At 47.3% G+C, this 24,902-nt stretch overlaps 1 protein-coding gene across 7 annotated transcripts in view; it reads right to left on the minus strand.

Moving 5' to 3' along the window:
- The window catches only part of ARMC1 (armadillo repeat containing 1), a 156,968-nt gene that overhangs the window by 69,400 nt on the left and 62,666 nt on the right, over window positions 1–24,902 (minus strand). For all 7 annotated transcript variants that reach the window (XM_063923797.1, XM_063923795.1, XM_063923800.1 and 4 more), the window contains one exon: window positions 19,880–19,971. In XM_063923797.1, coding sequence (XP_063779867.1) covers window positions 19,880–19,971 — 92 coding nt within the window. The remainder of the gene's footprint in view (window positions 1–19,879; window positions 19,972–24,902) is intronic.

Consider the following 24,902-nt stretch of genomic DNA (forward strand, 5'->3'; position numbering starts at 1 on the left):
AACATATTTTCGCCAATTGCGGTGATAATGTTTTTGCGGTTACATCCTTCCTGGCTTTGATCAGGATAGGGATGACTTCATCCGGAATGCCTTTTTTCCTTCAGGATCCGGCGTTCAACCGCCATGCCGTCAGACGCAGCCGCGGTAAGTCTTGGAACAGACGGGGTCCTTGCTGGAGCAGGTCCCTTCTTAGAGGTAGAGGCCACGGATCCTCCGTGAGCATCTCTTGAAGTTCCGGTTACCAAGTCCTTCTTGGCCAATCCGGAGCCACGAATATAGTGCTTTCTCCTCTCCATCTTATCAATCTCAGTACCTTGGGTATGAAAGGCAGAGGAGGGAACACATACACTGACTGGTACACCCACGGTGTTACCAGAGCGTCTACAACTATTGCCTGAGGGTCTCTTGACCTGGCGCAATACCTGTCGAGTTTTTTAATCATGTGGACGACTTCTGGGTGAAGTCCCCACTCTCCCGGGTGGAGGTCGTGCTGAGGAAGTCTGCTTCCCAGTTGTCCACTCCCGGAATGAATACTGTTGACAGTGCTATCACATGATTTTCCGCCCAGCGAAGAATCCCTGCAGCTTCTGCCATTGCCCTCCTGCTTCTTGTGCCACCCTGTCTGTTTACGTGGGTGACTGCCATGATGTTGTCCGACTGGATCAACACCGGCTGACCTTGAAGCAGAGGTCTTGCTAAGCTTAGAGCATTGTAAATGGCCCTTAGCTTCAGGATATTTATGTGAAGTGATGTATCCAGGCTTGACCCTAAGACCTGGATATTCCTTCCCTGTGTGACTGCTCCCCAGCCTCGCAGGCTGGCATCCGTGGTCACCAGGACCCAGTCCTGAATGCCGAATCTGCGGCCCTCTAGAAGATGAGCACTCTGCAACCACCACAGGATGGATACCCTTGTCCTTGGTGACAGGGTTATCCGCTGATGCATCTGAAAATGCGACCCGGACCATTTGTCCAGTAGGTTCCACTGGAAAGTTCTTGCGTGGAATCTAACGAATGGGATTGCTTCGTAGGAAGCCACCATTTTTACCCAGAACCCTTGTGCATTGATGCACTGAGACTTGGTTCGGTCTTTGGAGGTTCCTGACTAGCTCGGATAACTCCCTGGCTTTCTCTTCCGGGAGAAACACCTTTTTTCTGGACTGTGTCCAGGAACATCCCTAGGAAACAGAAGACAAGTCGTCGGAACCAGCTGCGATTTTGGAATATTGAGAATCCAATCGTGCTGCCGCAACACTACCTGAGATAGTGCTACACCGACTTCCAACTGTTCCCTGGATCTTACCCTTTTCAGGGAATCGTCCAAGTAAGGGATAACTAAAATTCCCTTCCTTCGAAGGGATATCATTTCGGCCATTACCTTGGTAAAGACCCGGGGTGTCGTGGACCATCCCTACGGCAGCGTCTGAACTGATAGTGACAGTTCTGTACCATAACCTGAGGTACCCTTGGTGAGAAGGGTAAATTTTGACATGAAGGTAAGCATCCTTGATGTCCCGAGACATCATGTAGTCCCCTTCTTCCAGGTTCGCAATCACTGCTCTGAGTGACTCAATCTTGAATTTGAACCTCTGTATGTAAGTGTTCAAAGATTTTAGATTTAGAATCGGTCTCACCGAGCCGTCTGGCTTCGGTACCACAATAGTGTGGAATAATACCCCGTTCCCTGTTGCAGGAGGGGTACCTTGATTATCACCTGCTGGGAATACAGCTTGTGAATGGCTTCCAAAACTGCCTCCCTGTCAGAGGGAGACGTCGGTAAAGCCGACTTTTGGAAACGGCGAGGGGGAGACGTCTCGAATTTCAATATGTACCCTTGAGATATTACCTGAAGGATCCAGGGGTCTACTTGCGAGTGAGCCCACTGCGCACTGAAATTCATTGAGAACGGGCCCCCACCGTGCCTGAGCTTGTAAGGCCCTAGCGTCATACTGAGGGCTTTGCAGAGGCGGGAAAGGATTTTTGTTCCTGGGAACTGGGTAATCTCTTCAGCCTTTCTCCTCTCCCTCTGTCACGAGCAGAAAAGAGGAACCTTTTGTCCGCTTGCCAACAAAGGACTGCGCCTGATAATACGGCGTCTTATTTTGAGAGGCGACCTGGGGTACAAACGTGGATTTCCCAGTTGTTGCCGTGGCCACCAGGTCTAAAAGACCGACCCCAAATGTCCCCTTTCAAAGGCAATACTTCCAAATGCCGTTTGGAATCCGCATCACCTGACCATTTTACTGGTAGAATTGGACAACGCACTTATACTTGATGCCAGTCGGCAAATATTCCGCTGTGCATCCTGCATATATAGAAATGCATCTTTTAAATGCTCTATAGGCAATAATATACTATCCTTATCTAGGATATCAATATTTCCAGTCAGGGAATCCGACCATGCCAACCCAGCACTGCACCTCCAGGCTGAGGCGATTGCTGGTCGCAGTATAACACCAGTATGTGTGTGAATACATTTTTGGATACCCTCCTGCTTTCTATCAGCAGGATCCTTAAGGGCGGCCATCTCATGAGAGGGTAGAGCCCTTGTTCTTACAAGCGTGTGAGCGCCTTATCCCCCCTAGGGGGTGTTTCCCAACGCACCCTAACCTCTGGCGGGAAAGGGTATACAGCCAATACTTTTTAAGAAATTATCAATTGTTATCGGGGGGAAACCCACGAATCATCACACACCTCATTTTATTTCTCAGATTCAGGAAAACTACAGGTAGTTTTTCCCTCACCGAACATAATACCCCTTTTTTGTGGTACTCGTATTATCAGAAATGTATAAAACATTTTCCATTGTCTCAATCATGTAACGTGTGGCCCTACTGGAAATCACGGTTGTCTCTTCACCGTCGACACAGGAGTCAGTATCCGTGTCGGCGTCTGTATCTGCCATCTGAGGTAACGGGCGCTTTAGAGCCCCTGACGGCCTATGAGACGTCTGGACAGGCACAAGCTGAGTAGCCGGCTGTCTCATGTCAACCACTGTTTTTTTTATATAGAGCTGACACTGTCACGTAATTTTCAACAGTACATCCACTCAGGTGTCGACCCCCTAGGTGGTGACATCACTGTTACAGACACTCTGCTCCGTCTCCACATCATTTTTCTCCTCATACATGTCGACACAAACGTACCGACACACAGCACACACACAGGGAATGCTCTGATAGAGGACAGGACCCCACTAGCCCTTTGGGGAGACAGAGGGAGAGTATGCCAGCACACACCAGAGCGCTATATATATATACAGGGATAACCTTATATAAGTGTTTTTCCCCTTATAGCTGCTGTATGTTTTAATACTGCGCCTAATTAGTGCCCCCCTCTCTTTTTAACCCTTTCTGTAGTGTAGTGACTGCAGGGAAGAGCCAGGGAGCTTCCCTCCAACTGAGCTGTGAGGGAAAATGGCGCCAGTGTGCTGAGGAGATAAGGCCGCCGAAAAGGGGGCGGAGCCTATCACCCGTTTTTCTGTATATTCTGGCAGGGGTTAAATGCATCCATATAGCCCAGGAGCTATATGTGATGTATTTTTTGCCATGTAAGGTATTTTTATCATGTTTTATTGCGTCTCATGGCGCCCCCCCCCAGCGCCCTGCACCCTCAGTGAGCGGAGTATGAAGTGTGCTGAGAGCAATGGCGCACAGCTGCAGTGCTGTACGCTACCTTATTGAAGACAGGAACGTCTTCTGCCGCCGATTTTTCCGGACCTCTTCGCTCTTCTGGCTCTGTAAGGGGGCCGGCGGCGCGGCTCCGGGACCCATCCAGGCTGGGCCTGTGATCGTCCCTCTGGAGCTAATGTCCAGTAGCCAAGAAGCCCAATCCACTCTGCACGCAGGTGAGTTCGCTTCTTCTCCCCTTAGTCCCTCGATGCAGTGAGCCTGTTGCCAGCAGGTCTCACTGAAAATAACAAACCTAAACTAAAACTTTCACTAAGAAGCTCAGGAGAGCCCCTAGTGTGCACCCTTCTCGTCGGGCACAGAAATCTAACTGAGGCTTGGAGGAGGATCATAGGGGGAGGAGCCAGTGCACACCAGTTAGTCCTAAAGCTTTCTTTAGATGTGCCCAGTCTCCTGCGGAGCCGCTATTCCCCATGGTCCTTACGGAGTCCCCAGCATCCACTTAGGACGTTAGAGAAATAAATAAGAGATTAAAATTGCCAACAGCTACAGAATATAGAAAGGAGTGGTGTGATTCCTTAATAGCAAATACATATTAGTACCATAGAAGGGTCACCAGGTGTCAGTGCGGTACAGAAACACAGGTACTATAATTGAGTGGGGAAGATAGCCACCTATCCCACACCTTATAAAAATTTTCCGGGGCTTTCCTGGAGATATATAAACGAATTTTTCATGAGACATCACCGAATTCACCAGCGGAACCCATTTATTAACATCAGGGCCCGAGGACACCATCCAGGAGCGAGCTATCAGCACTTTAGCCAAAGCACACAAGTTAAGGATATATTTTCTAGAGTGGGCATCCAATATCTCCTCATCAATGACTCCAAGGATGCACACAAAAGGGGTAAACACGTCAGAAGGGATTCCCGTAGAGATTATTATCCGAATCACCGCTTGCCAGAAGGTCTGTACCACCTGACAAGCCCACATAAATGCCAGAAAGTACCATCTAATGAGGCGCATTTCGGGCATCTGTCACCCCGTCCCCCTATATTAGCGAGACGACTTGGGGTAATGTATACACGATGGAGTATAAATAAATGTATCTGCTGAAAGCGTGCTGATGTGGTAGCTGCACGCGAGGCCCCCAAAGCCTCTTCCCAGATGTCTAAGGAAACAGGTCCCAAATCAACTTCCCATTTAGACTCAAGGTGAGGGAGACTGCATGAGTGATGGGCACCGAGCAGAGCAGAATAGAGAGCAGAGATAACCCCGGAGCCAACAGCATTCGTTAAAAGCAGGTGAACAGGAGACATCTGAAGGAGAGGTGGAGCCGAACTAAACTGAGACGCGCTTGCATGGTGAAGCTGGAGGTACCTATAATAATGTGACGTGGGTATATCAAACTCAGTTTGTAGTTGTCCAAAAGATTTAAGTGTACCCGAGGAGTACAAATGAATAAGGGAACCAATGCCCCAGCGAGCCCAAACCGATCCCATTTGCAATGAGGAGAAATGAGAGAGAGCACGAGTGTACGTCAGTGGAGTGTCAGGGTCCCAACCCTCACCGCCCAGCATAGAATGTACCTGTCTCCACACCATGATAGCCTGTTTAACAAGCGGCATCGTAAGGAGAGTAACATTATCACTCAATAAAAGCTGCAGAGGTGTCAAATTAATTCCAGATTCTGATAATACACTGGAAATGAATAAATCCCCAGAAGAGTTGGTGACCCATGAAATTATATGGGATAGCTGCGCCGCCAGATAGTAGAATCTGAGTTTAGGGAGGGCAAGGCCACCCGAGTCACGGGGTCTAGTTAATGTGTCTAACTTAATCCGAGCCCTGCAGCTGGACCAAACCAGTGAGGACAGAAATCCATCTACAGTGGCAAATAATTTCTGGGAAAGATAAACAGGGGAGTGCTGGAGGACATACAACATTTTAGGCAATACGACCATTTTAATTAGGTTATTTCTTCCTGTAACAGTGAGTGGCAATTTACCCCATACCCTAATACGAGACCGCAAATATTCCATCTGTGGACGTACATTCAATTCAATAAATTGTGATGACCGATTAGTAATCCAAACACCCAAGTATTTAAAAGAATCCACCCAGCGAAGCGGCAGGTCCCCGGGAGGGCAAGCAGGACAGGGGCCTCTAAGTGGAAGGATACAGGATTTGTCCCAATTGATGGACAACCCAGAGAATCCCCCAAACGTATCAATTAATTCCAGGACATGAGGCATAGTAAAGGAATAATCAGATATGAATAACAGAATGTCATCAGCATAAAGAGCAATTTTGTCTGTCCTGCCACCCAACCGGAAAACCACCACCCGCTGCGAGGATCGAACAATACAGGCCAAAGGCTCTATGGCCAATGCAAAAAGAATTGGGGATAACGGGCATCCCTGTCTCGTCCCCCTCTGTAAGGGAAAACTAGAGGATATATGGCCATTAACCGAAACCCTAGCCGTCGGAGAAGAATAAAGGAGTTGTACCCACCTTTTAAAATTGGGTCCAATACCAAACCGATCCAATGCCCCCCACAAGAATCCCCACTCCAGTCGAATGCCTTAGCAGCGTCCAGAGAAACGATAACCGAGGAGCAGGAGTTCCCGTGAAGGGCCTGGATGTGAGTATACAGTCTGCGTAAGTTTGGTAAAGTGGACCGGCCCGGCATGAACCCTGACTGGTCGTCATGAATCAGCTGTAGAATCACCGAGCTCAGCCTTGTCGCCAGTATTTTAGCCAGAATCTTAACATCAGTCGTTAATAAAGAGATTGGGCGATAAGATTCAACCCGTGTCGGATCTTTATCTGGCTTTAGGAGAACAATAATTAGGGCCTCCGCCATAGAATCGGGCAACTTTCCCTGCTCAAATAGGTTGTTATATATATTATCAAGAAGTTTAGGGCCATAAAAAGGATAAATGTTTTTTTATAGAGCTCTAGGGGTATACCGTCAAGACCCGGGGTTTTCACTCCAGGAAAAGACTTGACCGCAGATTCCAACTCAGTCAACGTCAGGGGGGAGTCCAAAAAGTCAATGGCGTCAAGAGACAATGTGGGTGTCGATATTGCAGTCAAGTACATTTCTATTTCCGGTACAGTGTGGACTAGTCTAGAACTATACAGCCGTCTGTAGTAATCTACAAAATCCCCTACAATGTCGGGAGTCTTATAGTGAGTCACATTATCTCCAGTACAGACAGCAGGCACCGTATTAGAAGCCCTATCCGCTCCTGCCAGTGTTGCCATAAAACTGCCAGGTCTATCACCTGTTGCATAGTACGTATGTTGGTTATAAAGCAGCTGATATTTAGCTTTATCAGCCAAGCAGTCGCGCCAGTCAGCCTGCGCAAGCAACCACCTCTCCCTCGTGGTGTCCAGACTATCCACAAGATATTGAAGCTCCAACCGTCTACAGCTAGCCTCAGGGTCGCGCTCCCTTTGTGCATAACCAGACTTCAAAACAGCTACCGATTTAATTAGGGTACCACGCACATAGGCCTTAAATGCATCCCATAAAACTGTAATGGATGCCGAGCCCCGATTTTCCAACAAAAAGGCCCCCCACATCTCCTCCAGCTCCGCCCCAGTGCCCATTTGAGTCAACCAAAAGGAGTTAAACCGCCAGAACCGTGCACCCCCAACATCCCCCAAATCCAAACTCAGAATTAACGGGGAGTGATCGGAGATACCCCTAGTAGCAAACTGCACATCAACCAATCTCGGCAATAAATCTTTAGAGGTGAGAGCCAGGTCTATTCTAGAGAAAGATGAGTAAGCAGGGGTAAAACAAGAGTATTGACGCACGCCAGGGTGACGGACCCTCCATGCATCAATTAGGCCCAGACTTTCCACCAAGAGTGCAAAGTCCCTCCTGCGCACCACAGGAGCGTCGGACGATATTCTAGTCCTATCCAAGGCATGATCTATTACATTGTTAAAATTGCCAAGACATATGATGGAGACATTAGGATATAATGTGACAAATTCAGCTGCCTTCTTAAGAACCTCTGGGGAGTAGGGGGGCAGCACATAAACGGCAAGAACAAGCAATGACATGGAATATAATTGACATTTCAGGAAAACATATCGGCCCCACTGATCCAGTTGAACCTGATCAAGGACAAACGGGACTGACCGTCGAACTAAAATTGACACACCCCGTGAGTGGGATGTATGAGTGGAGTGGTATGCCCAGCCCACCCACGTTTTTTTGAGAGCTAGGACCTTTGCCCCCATCAGGTGGGTCTCCATAAGGCAAACTATGTCCGCTCCATATTGTTTAAAGTGCCGAAGAACAAGGGAACGTTTAACTTTATCGTTCAGTCCCCGGACAGAACTTTAAGACGATTAGAGGCCATAAGTCATAGCAAGACAAGGATTATGATCAGTCCCGCGTATCCCGCACAAGCCACCAACCCTAGCACCAAACATATTTAAAGAAATCGAAGAAACCACAGCGTTTGCAATAAAAACAGAAAGAAAAACAGGCAACAAATTACAATCCCTCCCATCCTGTCCCCCCTCCCTGTATACCCACCCAAACTGTGGCATACTTTATCCCAATAAACTGGTCTCCCTAACAAGAAAAAAAAAAAAAAAAGCAAAAACGCTACTATACCAACATAAAAAGGCAATGAATTAAATGACCTAAAGACAAAGGCGTGGGTCCCCCACCCTTACATGAGAAAAGTGTGGAGACACCACCTACATATAGAAAACAAGAATTACTGAAACATCAGCGGAGTGAAATAATAAACAGTAACTAAGTTAACGGAGCGTCAACCGGGCAACATGGATATCAGCAATAAACATTAGCATATATATAGGGAGAAAAAACAGACATTAAGGATCAGCCGCAAGTGCCCGTCTAGCCGGGGCCCAGCGGTCTAGCCACAGGGCAGCCTCTTGGGGCGTAGCAAAGAATTTTGTTTCTCCGTCTGCCACCACCCTAAGCCTATAAGGAAAAAGCATTGCATACTGTAGATTAAGTTCCCTGAGTCGTCTTTTAATCGGAATAAATTGTGCACGGTCTTTTTGCACCTCCAGCGCAAAGTCAGGAAACACAGAAATTTTGGAACCGTTCCATAACAGAGGGCCCTTAGTGCGCTCCAGGGATAATACAGCGTCCCGGTCTCGGTAATGGAGAAATTTTGCTATCAGTGTGCGCGGCGGCGCACCCGGTGGCAGTGGTCTGAAAGGGATTGCGTAAGCCCGTTCAACTGTGAAGAAAGGCGTAAAGGAGTCAGCACCGAGGGAATTTTTCAGCCAAGACTCAACAAACTGCTCCAGATTAGCGCCCTCCTCCTTTTCCGGAAGCCCCACAAAGCATATATTATTCCTCCTGAGTCTGCCTTCCATATCTAGCAGTTTGCCTTTTATATCGGACAGCTGACCATCAATGGCGGTAACGCGGGAGCTAAGCGGTGAGATCTTATCCTCCAAAGTAGAGGTACGGGTCTCGACTTCCCCAACCCGCTCTCTAACTTTTTGGATATCGTGATGAATTATGGTCAGGTCAGCCTGTACCTGGCCTATCTTGTCAGAGAGACAGGATTCGCTAGCCGCCAGGGCTTCCAACACTTTCTGCAGCACATCATAAGTAGCTACACCAGAGGAGGATGAGTAACTAGGGGAGACCGGAGGGGGGGCATCCCCACCCCCATCCGGCATCGCCGCATGCCTTCCAGGGGTATGTGAGTACCGTGCAAGACGGGCTGCAGCAGATTTATGGTGGTTCTTCACCATTTTTAGATATATTAAAACAAATCAGGGTCAGCAGCTCAGAGAAGATACAACAGCAACAGGGAGCAGCACAGAATTTGTAGGATCCACAGCCGGGTATTATACTGATATGAATGTATAGAGGAGGGTAGGATAAAATAAGGCGGGTCAGGGATATGGTTCCAGGAGCAGAGAAAGATCCAAGGAGACTGCAGCCGGCACTCCCAGCATGAAAAAGAACACAGCCAGGAATGCAGTGTCACTCAGGCAAACAGCCGTCCAGCCCTGGCTGTCCACACTAGAATCAGGGGTCCCAAAGTCACAGCGCCTCTCAGCAATATAGAACAGCCCAGAGCCAGCCCAAGATATTATGAAGCAGGAATGAGGAGGGCAGGGGCACGTTCCCTAGTACCGGCAAGTTCACCCAGGCAGCCCCAGGCTCTGTTGCACACAGACAGCACGGGGGGAGGGTGTTCTCACTCACCAATGCCCACAGCAACACTGAGCCGGCTCAAGAGGGCTATATGCAGGCTCCGGCAGGGTAGGTAGAGCTGTCCCTGCGAGTGCGGGTCCCGCGCGGCACACACTGTGAAGGCGCGCTGGAGAGCCGGGACCGGAAGTCACGGCGCCATCTTGGGAGGCCTGGGCTGAGGAGATGCGGCGCCCAGTACCTCGGAATCCAGCACTCGTTCGGCGGATCACTGCAGCTCCCCGGCGGCTCGGCACCTTCCCCCACCAGATGAGGTAGAGTGAGCTCGGGGGGGGGACACACACCACAGGATAGACAATTCAGATGTTTAGGGTGGAGAGTGCCCGCACCGAGCTGCTACTCCATGTCCCGCTAGGCCACGCCCCCATGAGTGTGATGGGTTTGATGGTGTAGACAATGGACATGATGGAGTTCCATTAGATACAACTGCAATGTCTGAACATTTCCAAGTAGAAATATTTTTCATCAGACAATAAAAGCGAAGACTACGGTCTTCCTCTGGAAGTTAGGTGGTCAATAGCTTGATGGTTATTAGACATCCTATCCTGGACAAAGGAAGGCTCCTTTGAATATCAGATGGCAACTCTGACAATAGATGCCAGCCTGTGGGGCTGGGGTGAAGTGTCAGGAAGGAGTTGCTTCCAGGGGCAGTGGACCAAAGCAGAAATGTTGCCTGCTAATAAATATATTGGGGCCATATATATGGCATTTATTCAGGCAAAGAATATCTGCTCGGACATGCAATGGCAGTGGCGTACCTCAACCATCAGGGAGGATCTTGCACCCAAAACATAATGAAGGTAAGTGGACAGTCCTAAACTGGGAAGCAGATTTTCTCAGTCAACTCGCCATTCAGGTAAACTTATGGACTTACACCCGAAGGCCTTAAAAACTCTGGTAGATAATGGGGGTCACCGGAGATACATTTCATGCCGTCCTGTCAGAACAACATAGGTTTTGCATACGGGTCAAGAAAATATCCCAGAGCGATCTTGTGGACGGCTTGTCAACTTTCGTCTGGTTCATGTGTTCCACTAATCACCTTGTGATACAGGGTGATATGAAAGATAAGACAAGGTAAGGGTGCCGTGATACTAATAGCTCCGTCTTGGCCCAGAAGACGTTGGTGCACAGATCTGCAGAGGATGTTGATAGATGCTCCATTTCTACTCCTTCAAAAGGCCAGATCTACAGTCTCAGGGACCTGGTTGTCACAAACACCTGGATGGACTGTCTTTGACAAAGTGACTCTCAAGACTCCCATCCTGAAGGCAAGAGGACTCTCACAACAGGTAATTCTAATTATGCTAAGAGCAAGGAAAATTTCCTCAGCTCGCATTCATCACCAAATATGGCAAACCTATATTCAATGGTGCAGGGATCAAAAATTTGACCCTTGGTTTTTCAGAGTCTCCAGAGTCTTAGCATTCCTTCAGGCAGGAATGCATAAAGGTTTATTGCTGACTTCCTTGGGAGTACAAGTGTCAGCATTGACTGTATGGTTCCAAAGGAAAATTGTTAACCTACAGTATGTGCGCACTTTTTTTCCAAGGAATGCTGCACATTCAACTTCCTTTTGTTCTTCCTACAGTGCCTTGGGATTTAAGTTAGTCCTAAATGCCCTTCAGGTTGTCCCATTTGAACCACTTGAAATATTGAATCTTAAATGGTGGACAGCTAAAGTTCTCTTTCTACTGACTTTTGCTTCAGTTAGAAGAATTTCAGATTTAGGGGTATTGTTATGTCATCCTCCATTTCTGATTTTTTTTTAATCCAGATAGAGCAGTTAATCGAACCAAATCTGGCTATCTTCCTAAGGTAGTTTCTAAATTCCATCTTAACAAAGAAACTGTAGTCTCGGTCTTCTAGGGACCGGACTTTGTTGCGGAAGATGCATCGTTGGACGTAGTCCATGCCTTAAGGATCTACATGGATCATGCCAGTGCCATCAGGAAGACAGATACGCTCTTCATTCTCTATGAATTTCACAAGAGAGGATGGCCTGCGGATAAGCAGACAGTGGTAAAGTGGCTTCGGATGAAAATCTCAGAAGCATATTCTCAAGCTGATCTCCCCGTTTCCGGCTAATGTCTCTGCTCATTCTACTTGTAAGGTAGGTCATTGTGGGCAGCACAATGTGCTGTTTCAGCAGAATAGATATGTTAGGTAGACACATGTTCTCCATTTACACATTCGACATTATGCCTTGATACCTTTGCCTCTTAGGATGCCGAATTTGGGCGAAGGATTCTCCTGTCTAATCAGGAGCGTCCCCACCACTAAATTGCTTTGGGACATCCCAATGTATCCTGTGGCAACCCTGTGGTTTCTGCAGGAGAAATATACATTATGGTAAGAACTTACCGTTGATAACGGTATTTCTCCTAAGTCCACAGGGATCCCACCCTGACGCACCTGATTTGAGGATCCTTTTACTCACTAACCTCTTCCCTCTTGTATGGAAGGGTGTGCATGTGTGTTCTTCTCGCCTGATTAGGGCTCTACATGATGCTCCTGCCTTGAGCTTTGGAAAACAACTGATTTGCCTGAGCCAGGAGGCGGAGGATATATGGACGTGCCCATTGCATGCTGGGAGACTGAAAAGCTTTGACCGTTTGGTGCAAATCTGCTGTTGCTCCACTATATCCCAATGTATCCTGTGGAACCTGTGGACCATAACGTATATATTTCCAGTCAGGAGAGGATACTGTCTCAATTATCAGAGGTTAACCTGTCACTTGAACTAAACATTGCCGAACCTCTTAGAAAGCAATAGAAGGGGAAAGGAGACAGATATTTTGACTCTTAAATGCATTAAAGGAAAGCTTGAATGCCTGCAATTGCTTATCTGCTGTGACCTTAATTGTTGTGCGAAAATCTTTACCTTTTTACCTCAAAGGAGGAGCCCTAAGGAGAGTGAGAGGCTAAGCAAGGAGAACTAGGGCTCTTTGGAATAAAGTCAGCCTATCCCTGCAGTCCTTACATATTTAACATACAGCAGGCGGAACTTAGAATGTCATCCCACCATTTACAGCTCTGCACAGGGTAGCATCAGAGGCAGCACAGGGCAGAGAAGGAGGTGGATTATTTTCCTCAGCGCCAGCCTTTTGCCAGCATTAATCTGGGGAAGGCCCGTCTAGAGGTGCGGTCTGACAAAGATTGGCAGTGGCGGACGGAGTATGTCTTCTTGTAAGTCTAAATTAGTTTACCAGGAAGTCCTGGGGACTGAGGACCCGATTCAGCATGAGGTGTAGATGTGCGAAAAATCTCTTTACTCTAGCATGCAGGGGGACACCTAGCACAGGGCAAGTCCGGCCCGCATGCCGGGTCCGACCCCCTCCCAACCACAAACATGCGAAGGCAGATGGCTACTCTCCATATTTAGGCTCGCAGCGGCTGCATGTGACATCACGCAGCCGTCCGCCCCAGAAGCGGTCTGGACACGCCTCCGTTGTCCAGACAACGACCCTAAAACGCCTCCTTCCATCCCGTGAATGCCTCTGCCTGTCAATCAGAAAGATTCAGCATGCAAACGTGTTCGTAGCGGTGTTCCATGCTGAATCTCATACCAGCCAGACATTCTTGTCAGCACTATTAAAAACTGATTAATGGACATTTGGACGGTCCTAAAATACTCCAGTCTCCCTATGAACACCCCCCCACAAAAAGCTTTACTCTCAGCATCCCTCCCTCCCTGTACTTACATAGTGGGCATTCCCCCCCAAACCATTTCTCTGTGTTTGCAGAGAAACCCAATGTGTTGTGCAGAGCGTCCTTTTTTTTTTGCCACCACAGTATTTCATCATTATGCTGACTTCGTGACATCTGAAGGTACAGTACTAGAACTTGTAAGTATCACATCAATAAAACTAAACAGCTCACTAATACAAAGATCTGAGCGATACGCCTGTTACAAGCAGATCGCCCAGATAATCGTACTGTGTATGTGCGCGATCGATGCGATCATTTTAAAGGTGCAAGTTGACCGCGTCAAGCAGTGTATGCACTGCAGCGGCTGACCGACCAACATTTCCCCTGTTCCTTCACAGCGGAGTAACTGGGAGATATCGTATGGCCGTACACTATGACATACATCACACTGTATGCCAATGATATCTGAGGGGTGTTAGGCTGTCAGATAAAACGTCTGTCTGGCCGACAAGCATTTTATCTTTGTATGCCCTGCGTGATTGTTGTGGGGAACTAGCATATCTGGCATGCACAGAGAAGGGGGTGAGAGGGTAGTGGCTTCCATTATATAGGAATAAAGGATGAAGAATCCATTATTCAAAGAACATCTCTAACTTAGTAACATCTAGTATGGAAGAACCACCACAAAACCTCATATATTGCGACAAGGACAAAGCACTATTAACCTACACCCAAGCTAAAGCACAACTTGATTAATATAGAACTGGGTTATGTTATATTCACAAATAAGAGTTCTCTATCCACTGTAATTATGTATCTATGTGAATTATATACTGTCTGTACTTATGTTCCTGGTTGTCAATTTTATCCCTTGGGCAGCGCTATGGAACTCTTGTGGCGACTTGTGAATAAAAGACAACAGTATTAATAATAATAATTTCTCTTACGTCCTAGAGGATGCTGAGGTCCACATTTCTACCATGGGGTATAGGAGCTAGGAGCCATTGGTACTTTAAGAGTTTGAGAGTGTGGGCTCCTCCCTCTATGCCCCTCCTACCAGACTCAGTTTAGAAAATGTGCCCGGAGGAGCCGGTCACAGCTAGGGGAGCTACCCCGAGCTTCTTAAGTAAAAGTTTATCTTCAGAGGTTATTATTTTACAGGGAGGCTGCTGGCAACAGCCTCCCTGCTTCGAGGGACTGGGGGGGGGGGGGTTTGGGGTCTCCAGTTAGCTATGTCCAGGGACTCTGTATCATATGCGGCAGAGGATATGCCCTCCCAGGCTGATCTCATCCCATGTAATCAGGATTGCACTGTTGTAGCGGAGATGCCAGCAAGGAAGCCTGAGTGGTTATCCTCTATCAAAACTATGATTTCTCAGATTTCTGCTAGGGTTGCTCAGAATGAATCTGCAACTCAGGTTTTACAGAATTCTATGGCAGCGTTACCTCAGGACCCCCCTCTGTAGGTTCCCACAAACGTGCTCTTGCCCAGATTATGCAAGACGACACGGATACCGACTCTGACACGGCAGACGGTGATGGGGACGTGCTCAGAGGGGGGGCGCATCTCTTACTAAAGGGGTGCAGTTGATGATAGAGGCTATTAGAGATGTGCTGAATATTGCTGACAACTCCTGAGCAGGTTTGAGGAGGCTTACTTCACTGATAATAAGAAAGCCTCGCTAACCTTCCCTGCGTCCAAAGAATGAAATGCTATTTTTGAAAAGGCATGGGAAAACCCAGAGAAAAAATTTCAGATTCCTAGAAAGGTTCTGGGTGCTTTCCCCTTCCCGGAGGAGAATAGAAAGAAATGGGAAAACCCACCCATAGTGGACGCGTCTATATCCAGACTCTCAAAAGAGGTGGTTTTTACCTGTTCCAGGATCCACCGTTTTAAAGGAACCAGCCGATCGCAAAATTTATAGTACACTCAAATCCATATACACGGCTTCAGGGGCGATACTACGGCCTACTATTGCCTGTACATGGATTTCCAAAGCTATAGTAAAGTGATCAGGCACATTACTTGAGGATTTGGATACAATGGATAAAAGTGACGTTGAATTGTTTTTACGTAACATTCAGGATTCTGCAGGTTTTATGGTGGAATCCATGAAAGACCTAGGTTCAATGGCTGCAGGAATATCTTCCATGTCTGTCTCAGCTCATCGTGGACTGGAGCTGCGCCAGTGGTCTGCCGACGCGGAATCCAGGAGAGGTGTGGAGACCCTACCCTACACAGGTCAGGCTCTCTTTGGGGAAGCGTTGGATGCGTGGATCTCCACGGCTAAGTCCCCTTTTCTTCCCTCAGCAGCTCCTGCTACGAAGAAACCTTTTTCTTCACCTGCATCACAGTCCTTTCTGGTTACTAAACCGAGAAAGGCCAATCCGTCCAACACCTTCTTTAGAGGGGACCGACCAAAATCCAAGAAACCTGCTGCGGCGGGTTCCCAGGAACAGGTCTGCTTCAGGTGCGCCAAAGTCCTCCGCATGACTGTGGACAGCGCAGCCTGGAGGTAGGATCGGTGGGGGTGAGACTCAGACATTTCAGTCACGTCTGGGTGTCATCCGGCCTGGACCCCTGGGTACTAGATATTGTGTCCCAGGGGTACCGGCTGGAATGTCAAGATCTTCCTCCTCATCGGTTCTTCAAATCGGGCTTGCCAGTGTTGACGGCAGAAAGGGCTACCCTACAGGGAGCCATCCAGAAGTTGGTGGAGGCACAGGTCATTGTACCAGTCTCTCGACAAATGCAAAACACGGGTTACTATCGGAACCTTTTCGTGGTACCGAAACCGGATGGTTCAGTCATGCCCATTCTGAACTTAAAATGACTAAACCCCTTTCTGAGGGAGTTCAAGTTCAAAATGGAGTCTCTAAGGGCAATGATCTCAGGTCTGGAGGAGGGGGAATTCCTGGTATCTCTGGATATCAAGGATGCGTACCTCCACATTCCAATTTGGCTGCCACATCAAGCTTACCTCCGATTCGCACTGTTGGACTGTCATTTTCAGTTCCAGGCCCTGCCATTCGGCTTCTCCACAACACCAAGGATATTCACCAAGGTGATGGCGGAAATGAATGTTCTCCTCCGCAGGCAGGGGGTGAACGTAATTCCGTACCTGGATGATCTGCTGCTAAAGGCAACGTCCAGGGAGAAGCTGTTACGGTCCATAGCTCTCACGATCCAGCTTCTCAGGTAACATGGTTGGATCCGGAATCTCCCAAAATCACATTTGGAACAAACAAGGAGGTTGTCCTTTCTGGGAATGATCCTCGACACTGAAGTGCAGAGGGTTTTTCTCCCAGAGGAAAAAGCGTTGGTGATACAGACAATGGTCCGGGATGTCCTGAAGCCAGCCCGGGTGTCAGTTCATGAGTGCATTCACCTTCTGGGAAAGATGGTGGCCTCTTACGAGGCTCTGCAGTACGGGAGGTTTCATGCTCAGTCCTTACAACTGGATCTCCTGGTCAAGTGATCGGGATCCCATCTTCACATGTACCAGAGAATACGTCTGTCGCCAAAGGCCAGGATTTCACTCCTCTTGAGGCTGCAATTACCTCACCTTCTGGAGGGCCGCAGGTTCGGGATTCAGGACTGGATCCTTCTAACCACGGATGCAAGTCTCCGGGGCTGGGGCGCAGTCACTCAAGGGAAAACCTTCCAAGGAAGGTGGTCAAGTCTGGAAGCCGGCCTGCCGATAAACATTCTGGAACCAAGAGCCGTCTACAACGGTCTTCTGCAAGCGGTCCATCTTCTGAGAAATCGGGCCATTCAAGTGCAGTTGGACAATGTAAAGACAGTGGCTTACATAGACAGGGCGGAACGAAGAGCAGAGCTGCAATGTCAGAGGTAACAAGAATCATCCTCTGGGCAGAAAAGCATGCGTTGGCGCTGTCAGCGACCTTCATTCCGGGAGTAGACAACTGGGAAGCGGACTTCCTCAGCAGACACTATCTCCATCCAGGGGAGTGGGGTCTCCATCCAGAGGTGTTCAAGGAGGTAACAGATCTTTGGGGCGTACCCCAGATCGACATGATGGCCTCTCGTTCTCAACAAAAAGCTTTGTCAGTATTGTTCCAGATCAGGGGACCCGCAAGCAGTGGCGGTGGACGCCCTAGTGCAGGCATTCCCAACCACGGTCCTCAAGGCACACTAACAGTGCAGGTTTTAGTGATATCCAGCCTTCAGCACAGGTGACTTAATTAGTACCTCAGTTATTTTGATTTAACCATCTGTGCTGAAGCCTGGATATCACTAAAACCTGCACTGTTGGTGTGCCTTGAGGACCGTGGTTGGGAATGCCTGCCCTAGTGACTCTGTGGGTGTTTCAGTCTGTGTACGTGTTTCCTCCACTCCCTCCAAGAGTTCTCAAACTCATAAGGAGAACAAGAGTTCAAGCAATCCTCATCGCTCCGGACTTGCAGAGCAGGGCTTGGTATGCGGATCTTCTGGATCTACTGCTAGAAGAGCCAAGGCCTCTGCCTCTTCGGGAGGACCTGCTGCAGCAGGGGCCGTTCGCTTATCAAGACTTAAAGCGGCTACATTTGACGGCATGGAGGAGATACTAGCTCGTCAAAACATTACCATAGTATTTGGAAAAAATATGTATCTTGGTGTGAGTCCAAGAAGTTTCCAGCGGTGGAGTTTCAACTGGGACGTTTTCTCCTCTTCCTGCAAGCAGGTGTGGATATGGGCCGGAGGTTAGGATCCATAAAGGTCCAAATTTCGTCCCTATCCATTTTCTTACAGAAACAGTTGGCTGCCCTCCCCGAGGTTCAGGCTTTTTTTGTAGGGAGTTCTGCACATCCAACCTCCCTTTGTACCGCCTACAGCGCCTTGGGATCTTAACGTGGTGTTGCATTTCATCCAGTCGGACTGGTTTGAACTTCTACAGGAGGTTGAGGTCAAGTTTCTCACGTGGAAGGCTGTCACTTTGTTGGCCTTAGCGTCTGCTAGATGTGTGTCGGAGTTGGGGGCTTTGTCATGTAAAAGCCCATACTTGAACTCCCATGAAGACAGAGCTGTGCTTCGGAAATGTCAGCAGTTTCTTCCGAAGGTTGTGTCGGCATTTCATATCAACCAACCTATTGTGGTGCCAGTTGCGACTGACTCCTCAGTTTCATCAAAGTCCTTAGATGTTGTAAGAGCTCTAAAGATCTATGTGAGGAGGACTGCTCGTCACAGAAAATCGGACTCTCCGTTTGACCTGTATGATCCCAAGAAAATTGGGTGTCCTGCTTCTAAGCAGACGATCATCTAGCTGGATCAGGTTCACTATCCAGCATGCGTATTCTACGGCAGGCTTGCAGTGTCCTACGTCTGTTAAGGCCCACTCTACTCGTAAGGTGGGTTCTTCCTGGGCGGCTGCCCGGGGTGTCTTGGCTTTACAACTCTGCCGAGCAGCTACTTGGTCGGGGTCGAACACATTCGCAAAGTTTTACAAGTTTGATACTTTGGCCTCTGAGTACCTTAAGTTTGGTCAATTGGTTCTGCAGGAACCTCCGCGCTTTCCCTCCCATTCTGGGAGCTTTGGTACATCCCCATGGTACCAGCATCCTCTAGGACATAAGAGAAAATAGGATTTTAATTACTTACCAGTAAATCCTTTTCTCGTAGTCCGTAGAGGATGCTGGGCGCCCGCCCAGCGCTTCGTTATCCTGCAGTGGTTATTTAGTTCAGTACTGCTTAGTTCGTGGTATGTACTGTTTTGTTACTTGGTAAGTAATCCTGTTCAGTCATTGCTGATGTTTCAAGCTAGTTAGCTTTGGTTGCCTTGTGTGTGAGCTGGTGTGAATCTCACCACCATCTGTGTAATCCTTCTCTCGAAGATGTCCGTCTCCTCAGGCACACTTTCTAGACTGAGTCTGGTAGGAAAGGCATAGAGGGAGGAGCCAGCCCACACTCTCAAACTCTTAAAGTGCCAATGGCTCCTAGTGGACCCGTCTATACCCCATGGTACTAATGTGGACCCCAGCATCCTCTACGGACTACGAGAAAAGAATTTACCGGTAGATAATTAAAATCCTATTAATACGCTACAGTAATCATAAAGGAGCATTTCTAGTAATCACAGAGAAAAGCATAGAAACATCATTAATCTATAGAACTGGGTGCAATGACGGTTACATTCTAATACCAGTCACCTCTAGAAGCTCTGCTTTCACATCTTGTGCACTAATACTTGCTAAATAATTGACGCAGGCAGATTCATTAGATACAACATGACAGTTTTCCTGGTACGGACCCAATATCTCAAAGTGTATGAAGTTTTATCATCCTCCTTGTGTGCAGCAAAATGCAATAATTTCTAGTGATACAGGACACCTCAACTAAAAAAGAAGTGTGGTGTAGAACTTACTTTTGAATGACATTTTGCAAGCTTAGCATCATTCCCAGCTCGCATCTCATCTTCTCTCTGTTGGAGCGACATTCTGCCAAATACCGGAGAGCCTTCAAATAAATAAATAAAACTTATTAGTGTAATATACAAAAACCAAGAGACTTAAAAACAGGAGGCGAAAAAAGTGCTCACATACTGTACATACAGTATACAGGTGGAGTCTCCTCTATCCAATATGTTTGGGACAAAAGTATTCTGGATATCTGATTTTTCCGTTCGTTTAAATATTTGCATACCATAATGAGATATCTTGGGGATAGGTCCCCAGTCTAAACACAAAATGCATTTGTTTCATATACACCTAAAACATACTGCCTAAAGGTCATTTTATACAATATTTTTTTCAATTATATGCCTGAAACAAGGAATCTGATTCATAGTAGTGCACTAATGCTGCCACAGAAGTGATTTTTAACTCAGCGGATGTGTGAAAATATACTAATGTAGCTGGGATTTGTATTGAAAAGCCCATCGGAGTCATTGCAGCTGCCCGCAATTGCGCACACATTCGCAGAATCAACCCAGATGCAGAAAATATCGACTCCTCGAGTGAGTCTATGGTCACTCAGAATGGCCACCACAACTGAGATGCGAGAGACATGTTTCCTGCATACATTATTGCAGTTGGCGGCCGTTACAAGCACCGAGAACGGTCCCGACACGCCTGTATATTTGCTACCACTACCTGTTACCTCCCACAAAACGACAGCTTCATGTTAATCATTTGCAAAAGAATCCTCACTGCGAGCATAACTGCAAATCAAATTGCTGCTCATGCGCACTATGGCAGTAACGCATACGCAGATTACCGATAATCGCTCAACTGCGAAAAACATTGCATAACGTACAACTCTGAATCAGGACCAAAGTTTGTACACTGAACCATCAGAAGCAGAGGTGTCACTAGCTCAGTCACGCTCATAACATTTTGGATTGCAGAATATTTTGGATAACCGATTTTCAGATATGGGAGACTCAACCTGTAGTGTACTTAAAAGGAACAATGTACTTAGGTCAGGACCATAAAATATACTGCAGAAGGTAAATATCTCCTACAGGCGCCTACATTTTTAGGGCAATGGTAATAGACTTAGGGGTATATTCAATTAAAGTCGGATCCATTCTGACATGTATTTGTCGGAATAGATCCGACAACCCCTATTCAAATCTCATCTTAATTCAACTTTTTCAAGTCGAATTGAGATGAGGGATGCAGAGGAGGAGAGGGGGGGCGAGCCGCGGGGAGACCAGCGGGGGATAGCCGCCGGCAGCCAGAGGAGATCAGCGCTACAGTAGCGCTACAGATGGATGTCACACAGCTGCCCGACCTCACGACAGTGTCCACCCGGCTCCAGCAAGCTTGCTGAAGCCGGGTGGACGCTGCCGTGAGCAGCGCGGCTGTGTGTCATCATGCTGTAGCGCTAATCTCCTCTGGCTGCCTGCGGCAGTCCCCCGTCTCCCCACGGCTCTCCCCCCTCTTCTCCTCTGGGTCCGCATCTCAGTCCGACATCTTTTGATGTCGGACTGAGATGGTTGAAAAGACCGCCGATCCACGTGCTTTTCGACAAGGCGAATTTTTCAACTTGGCAAAAATACTGAATAGGTTGGAACCCCTTCCGACCTAAAAAAAAAAGTAGAAAACTGCCGTCTTTTCGACAGACGGCAGTTTTCGACTTCAATTGAATATACCCCTTACTACACCTACACTGGTTTCCTTACCAACAAATGTAAATATACAGGTGAAACTCAGAAAATTAGAATATCATGCAAAAGTACATTTATTTTAGTAATTCAACTTAAAAGGTGAAACTAATGCATTATATAGACTCATTACATGCAAAGTGAGAAATTTCAAGACTTTGTTATAATTTTGAGGACTGTGGTATACAGCTTAAAAATACAAAAAAAAACAAATCCAAAATCTCAGAAAAGTAGAATATTGTGAAAAGGTTCAATATTGTAGGCCCAAAGTGTCACACTCTAATCAGCTAATTAATCCAAACCACCTGCAAAGGGTTCCTGAGCCTTTAAAATGGTCTCTCAGTCTGGTTCAGTACAATTCACAATCATGGGGAAGACTGCTGACCTGACAGTTGTGCAGAAAACCATCATTGGCACCCTCCACAAGGAGGGAAAGCCTCAAAAGGAAATTGCCAAAGAAGTTGGATGTTCTCAAAGTGCTGCATCAAAGCACATTCATAGAAAGTTAAGTGGAAGTGAAAAGTGTGGCAGAAAAAGGTGCACAAGCAGCAGGGACGACCGCAGCCTTGAGAGGATTGTCAGGAAAAGGCCATTCAAAAGTGTGGGGGAGCTTCACAAGGAGTGGACTGAGGCTGGAGTTAGTGCATCAAGAGCCAGCACACACAGACTGATCCTGGACCTGGGCTAAAGAAAAAAAAGGACTGGTCTGTTGCTCAGGGGTCCAAAGTTAGGCTGACCATAATATCCCTTTAAACTAGGACACTGAAGTTATACAAGTTCTGGGGCTGACTAAAACCAGATGACATACAGACTTGAAGTCAGCCAGCCACAAAACCTGTGTAATTTATGAGTGTCCCAGTTTAAAGCGATATTATGGTCAGCCTACCAAAGTCCTCTTTCCTGATGAGAGCAAATTTTGCATCTCATTTGGAATCCAAGGTCCCAGAGTATGGAGGAAGAATGGAGAGGCACACAATCCAAGATGCTTGAAGTGTGAAGTTTCCACAGTCTGTGTTGATTTGGGGAGCCATGTCATCTGCTGGTGTTAGTCCACTGTGCTTTATTAAGTCCAGAGGCAACGCAGCCATCTACCAGGACATTTTAGAGAACTTCATGCTTCCTTCAGCAGACAAGCTTTATGGAGATGCTGACTTCATTTTTCAGCAGGACTTGGCACATGCCCACACTGCCAAAAGTACCAAAACCTGGTTTAATGACCGTGGGATTACTGTGCTGGATTGGCCAACAAATTCGCCTGACCTGAACCCCATAGAGCACAGGTTCTCAAACTCGGTCCTCAGGACCCCACACGGTTCATGTTTTGCAGGTCACCTGTAGATTTTAAAATCTGACAGTTGGTGATACACAGTGCTCCTGCTGGGTGACATGGAAAACGTGAACCGTGTGGGGTCCTGAGGACCGAGTTTGAGAACCACTGCCATAGAGTATCTACAGGGCATTGCCAAGAGAAAGATGAGAGACATGAGACCGAACAACAAAGAAAAGCTGAAGGCCGCTATTGTAGCATCCTGGTCTTCCATAACACCTCAGCAGTACCACAGGCTGATAGATTCCATGCCACGCCGCACTGAGGCAGTAATTCATGCAAAAAGGGCCCAAACCAAGTACTGAGTACATATGCATGATTATACTTTGAGGGACGACATTTCTGTATTTAAAATCTTTTTTTTTAAATTGATTTTATGTAATTTTCTGAGATTTTAGATTTGGGGTTTTCTTAAACTGTAAGCTACAATCATCCAAATTATAACAAATAAAGGCTAGAAATATCTCACTTTGCATGTAATGAGACTATTACCCCTTTCACATCGCACAAATAACCCAGCATCGACCCAGCATTTTATCAGGTCGACACGGGTCACTGTTCAATATGAAAGGGCCATGTCCGAATTCTCAGGTTGCCTGATCCGGTAAGTCAACCCGGGTAATAAGAAGGGTTATTCCCGGGTTGAATGCAGAGTCAGGCGCAGTGTGAATGAGGTGCCGTGCCTATGCGATCCGGTACCCATTTACAGCATAGGGAGAGGCGGAGCGGAGATGAGCTCATCTCCCAGCGCCGACTCCTTTTCCCCACCTCACCCTGTGGCAACCAACCCGGAGGGAAGCTAGCACACAGGAGGACATTTACTGAGCAGTGATAAGAGCGGAGATGTGAGCCAGTGGAGAAGTTGACCCATCAACCAATCAGCGGCTCTGTATAATTTTATAGTATGCAAATTATAGATATTACTTCATTGGTTGCCATGGGCACTTCTCCACTGGCTCACTTCTCCGCTCTCATCACTGCTTAGTAAATGTCCCCCATAGTCTCCAATGCCGGATCCCACCCGAAAAGGACCAGTTTCCAATTCCCGAGTGGGATCCGGCATTGGTGAAAGCGGTATATATAATATATTAGTTTCACCTTTTAAGTTGAATTACTAAAATAAATGAACTTTTGCACAATACAGGTTGAGTATCCCTTATCCAAAATGCAAAATCCCAAATTTCTGAATTCTAATTTTCTGATAAAGATATTGGGGGTAATTCCAAGTTGATCGCAGTAGGATTTTTGTTAGCAATTGGACAAAACCATATGCACTGCAGGGGAGGCAGATATAACATGTGCAGAGAGAGTTAGATTTGGGTGTGGTGAGTTCAATCTGCAATCTAAATTGTAGTGTAAAAATAAAGCAGCCAGTATTTACCCTGCACAGAAATAAAATAACCCACCCAAATCAAAAATACATACTCCTTACAAGGCTCAATTTATGAAGCAGCACATAAACCGACTTGTGCCCAAATGGGATGTAGTTATGTGAACGGTGGTCAGGAGACCGCCGGTCACAATACCAACAGCTACACCCCTCTAAATCCAGACAGTCAGCATGTCGACTAGCAGGGACTATTCCCACTCGTGGCTGTCCATAATACCCATAGAGTGGGAATAGAACCTGTGGCGAGCGTAGCTCGCCACCGAGCCCCCAGCGGCATTCTGCTGCCGGGATCCTGCGGTCAGCGGGATCCCCAGCACCGGTAAGCCATACCCAACCTGTCCAAATATTACCCCCTTTGTACAGTAAATATCAGAATAGGTATTTCACAAGGTTTGACAAAGATACATAATTATTGTGTGTCAAATTTTCTAAGCTTTACAATCTGAAAACGAGTTTTATGTAAGAACTTACCTTTGTTAAAACTCTTTCTGCGAGGTACACTGGGCTCCACAAAGAAAGACACAGAGGGGTGTAGAGTAGGATCTTGATCCGAGGCACCAACA

This window comes from Pseudophryne corroboree, chromosome 5 (assembly GCF_028390025.1).
Source record: "Pseudophryne corroboree isolate aPseCor3 chromosome 5, aPseCor3.hap2, whole genome shotgun sequence".
Taxonomy (NCBI): Eukaryota; Metazoa; Chordata; class Amphibia; order Anura; family Myobatrachidae; genus Pseudophryne; species Pseudophryne corroboree.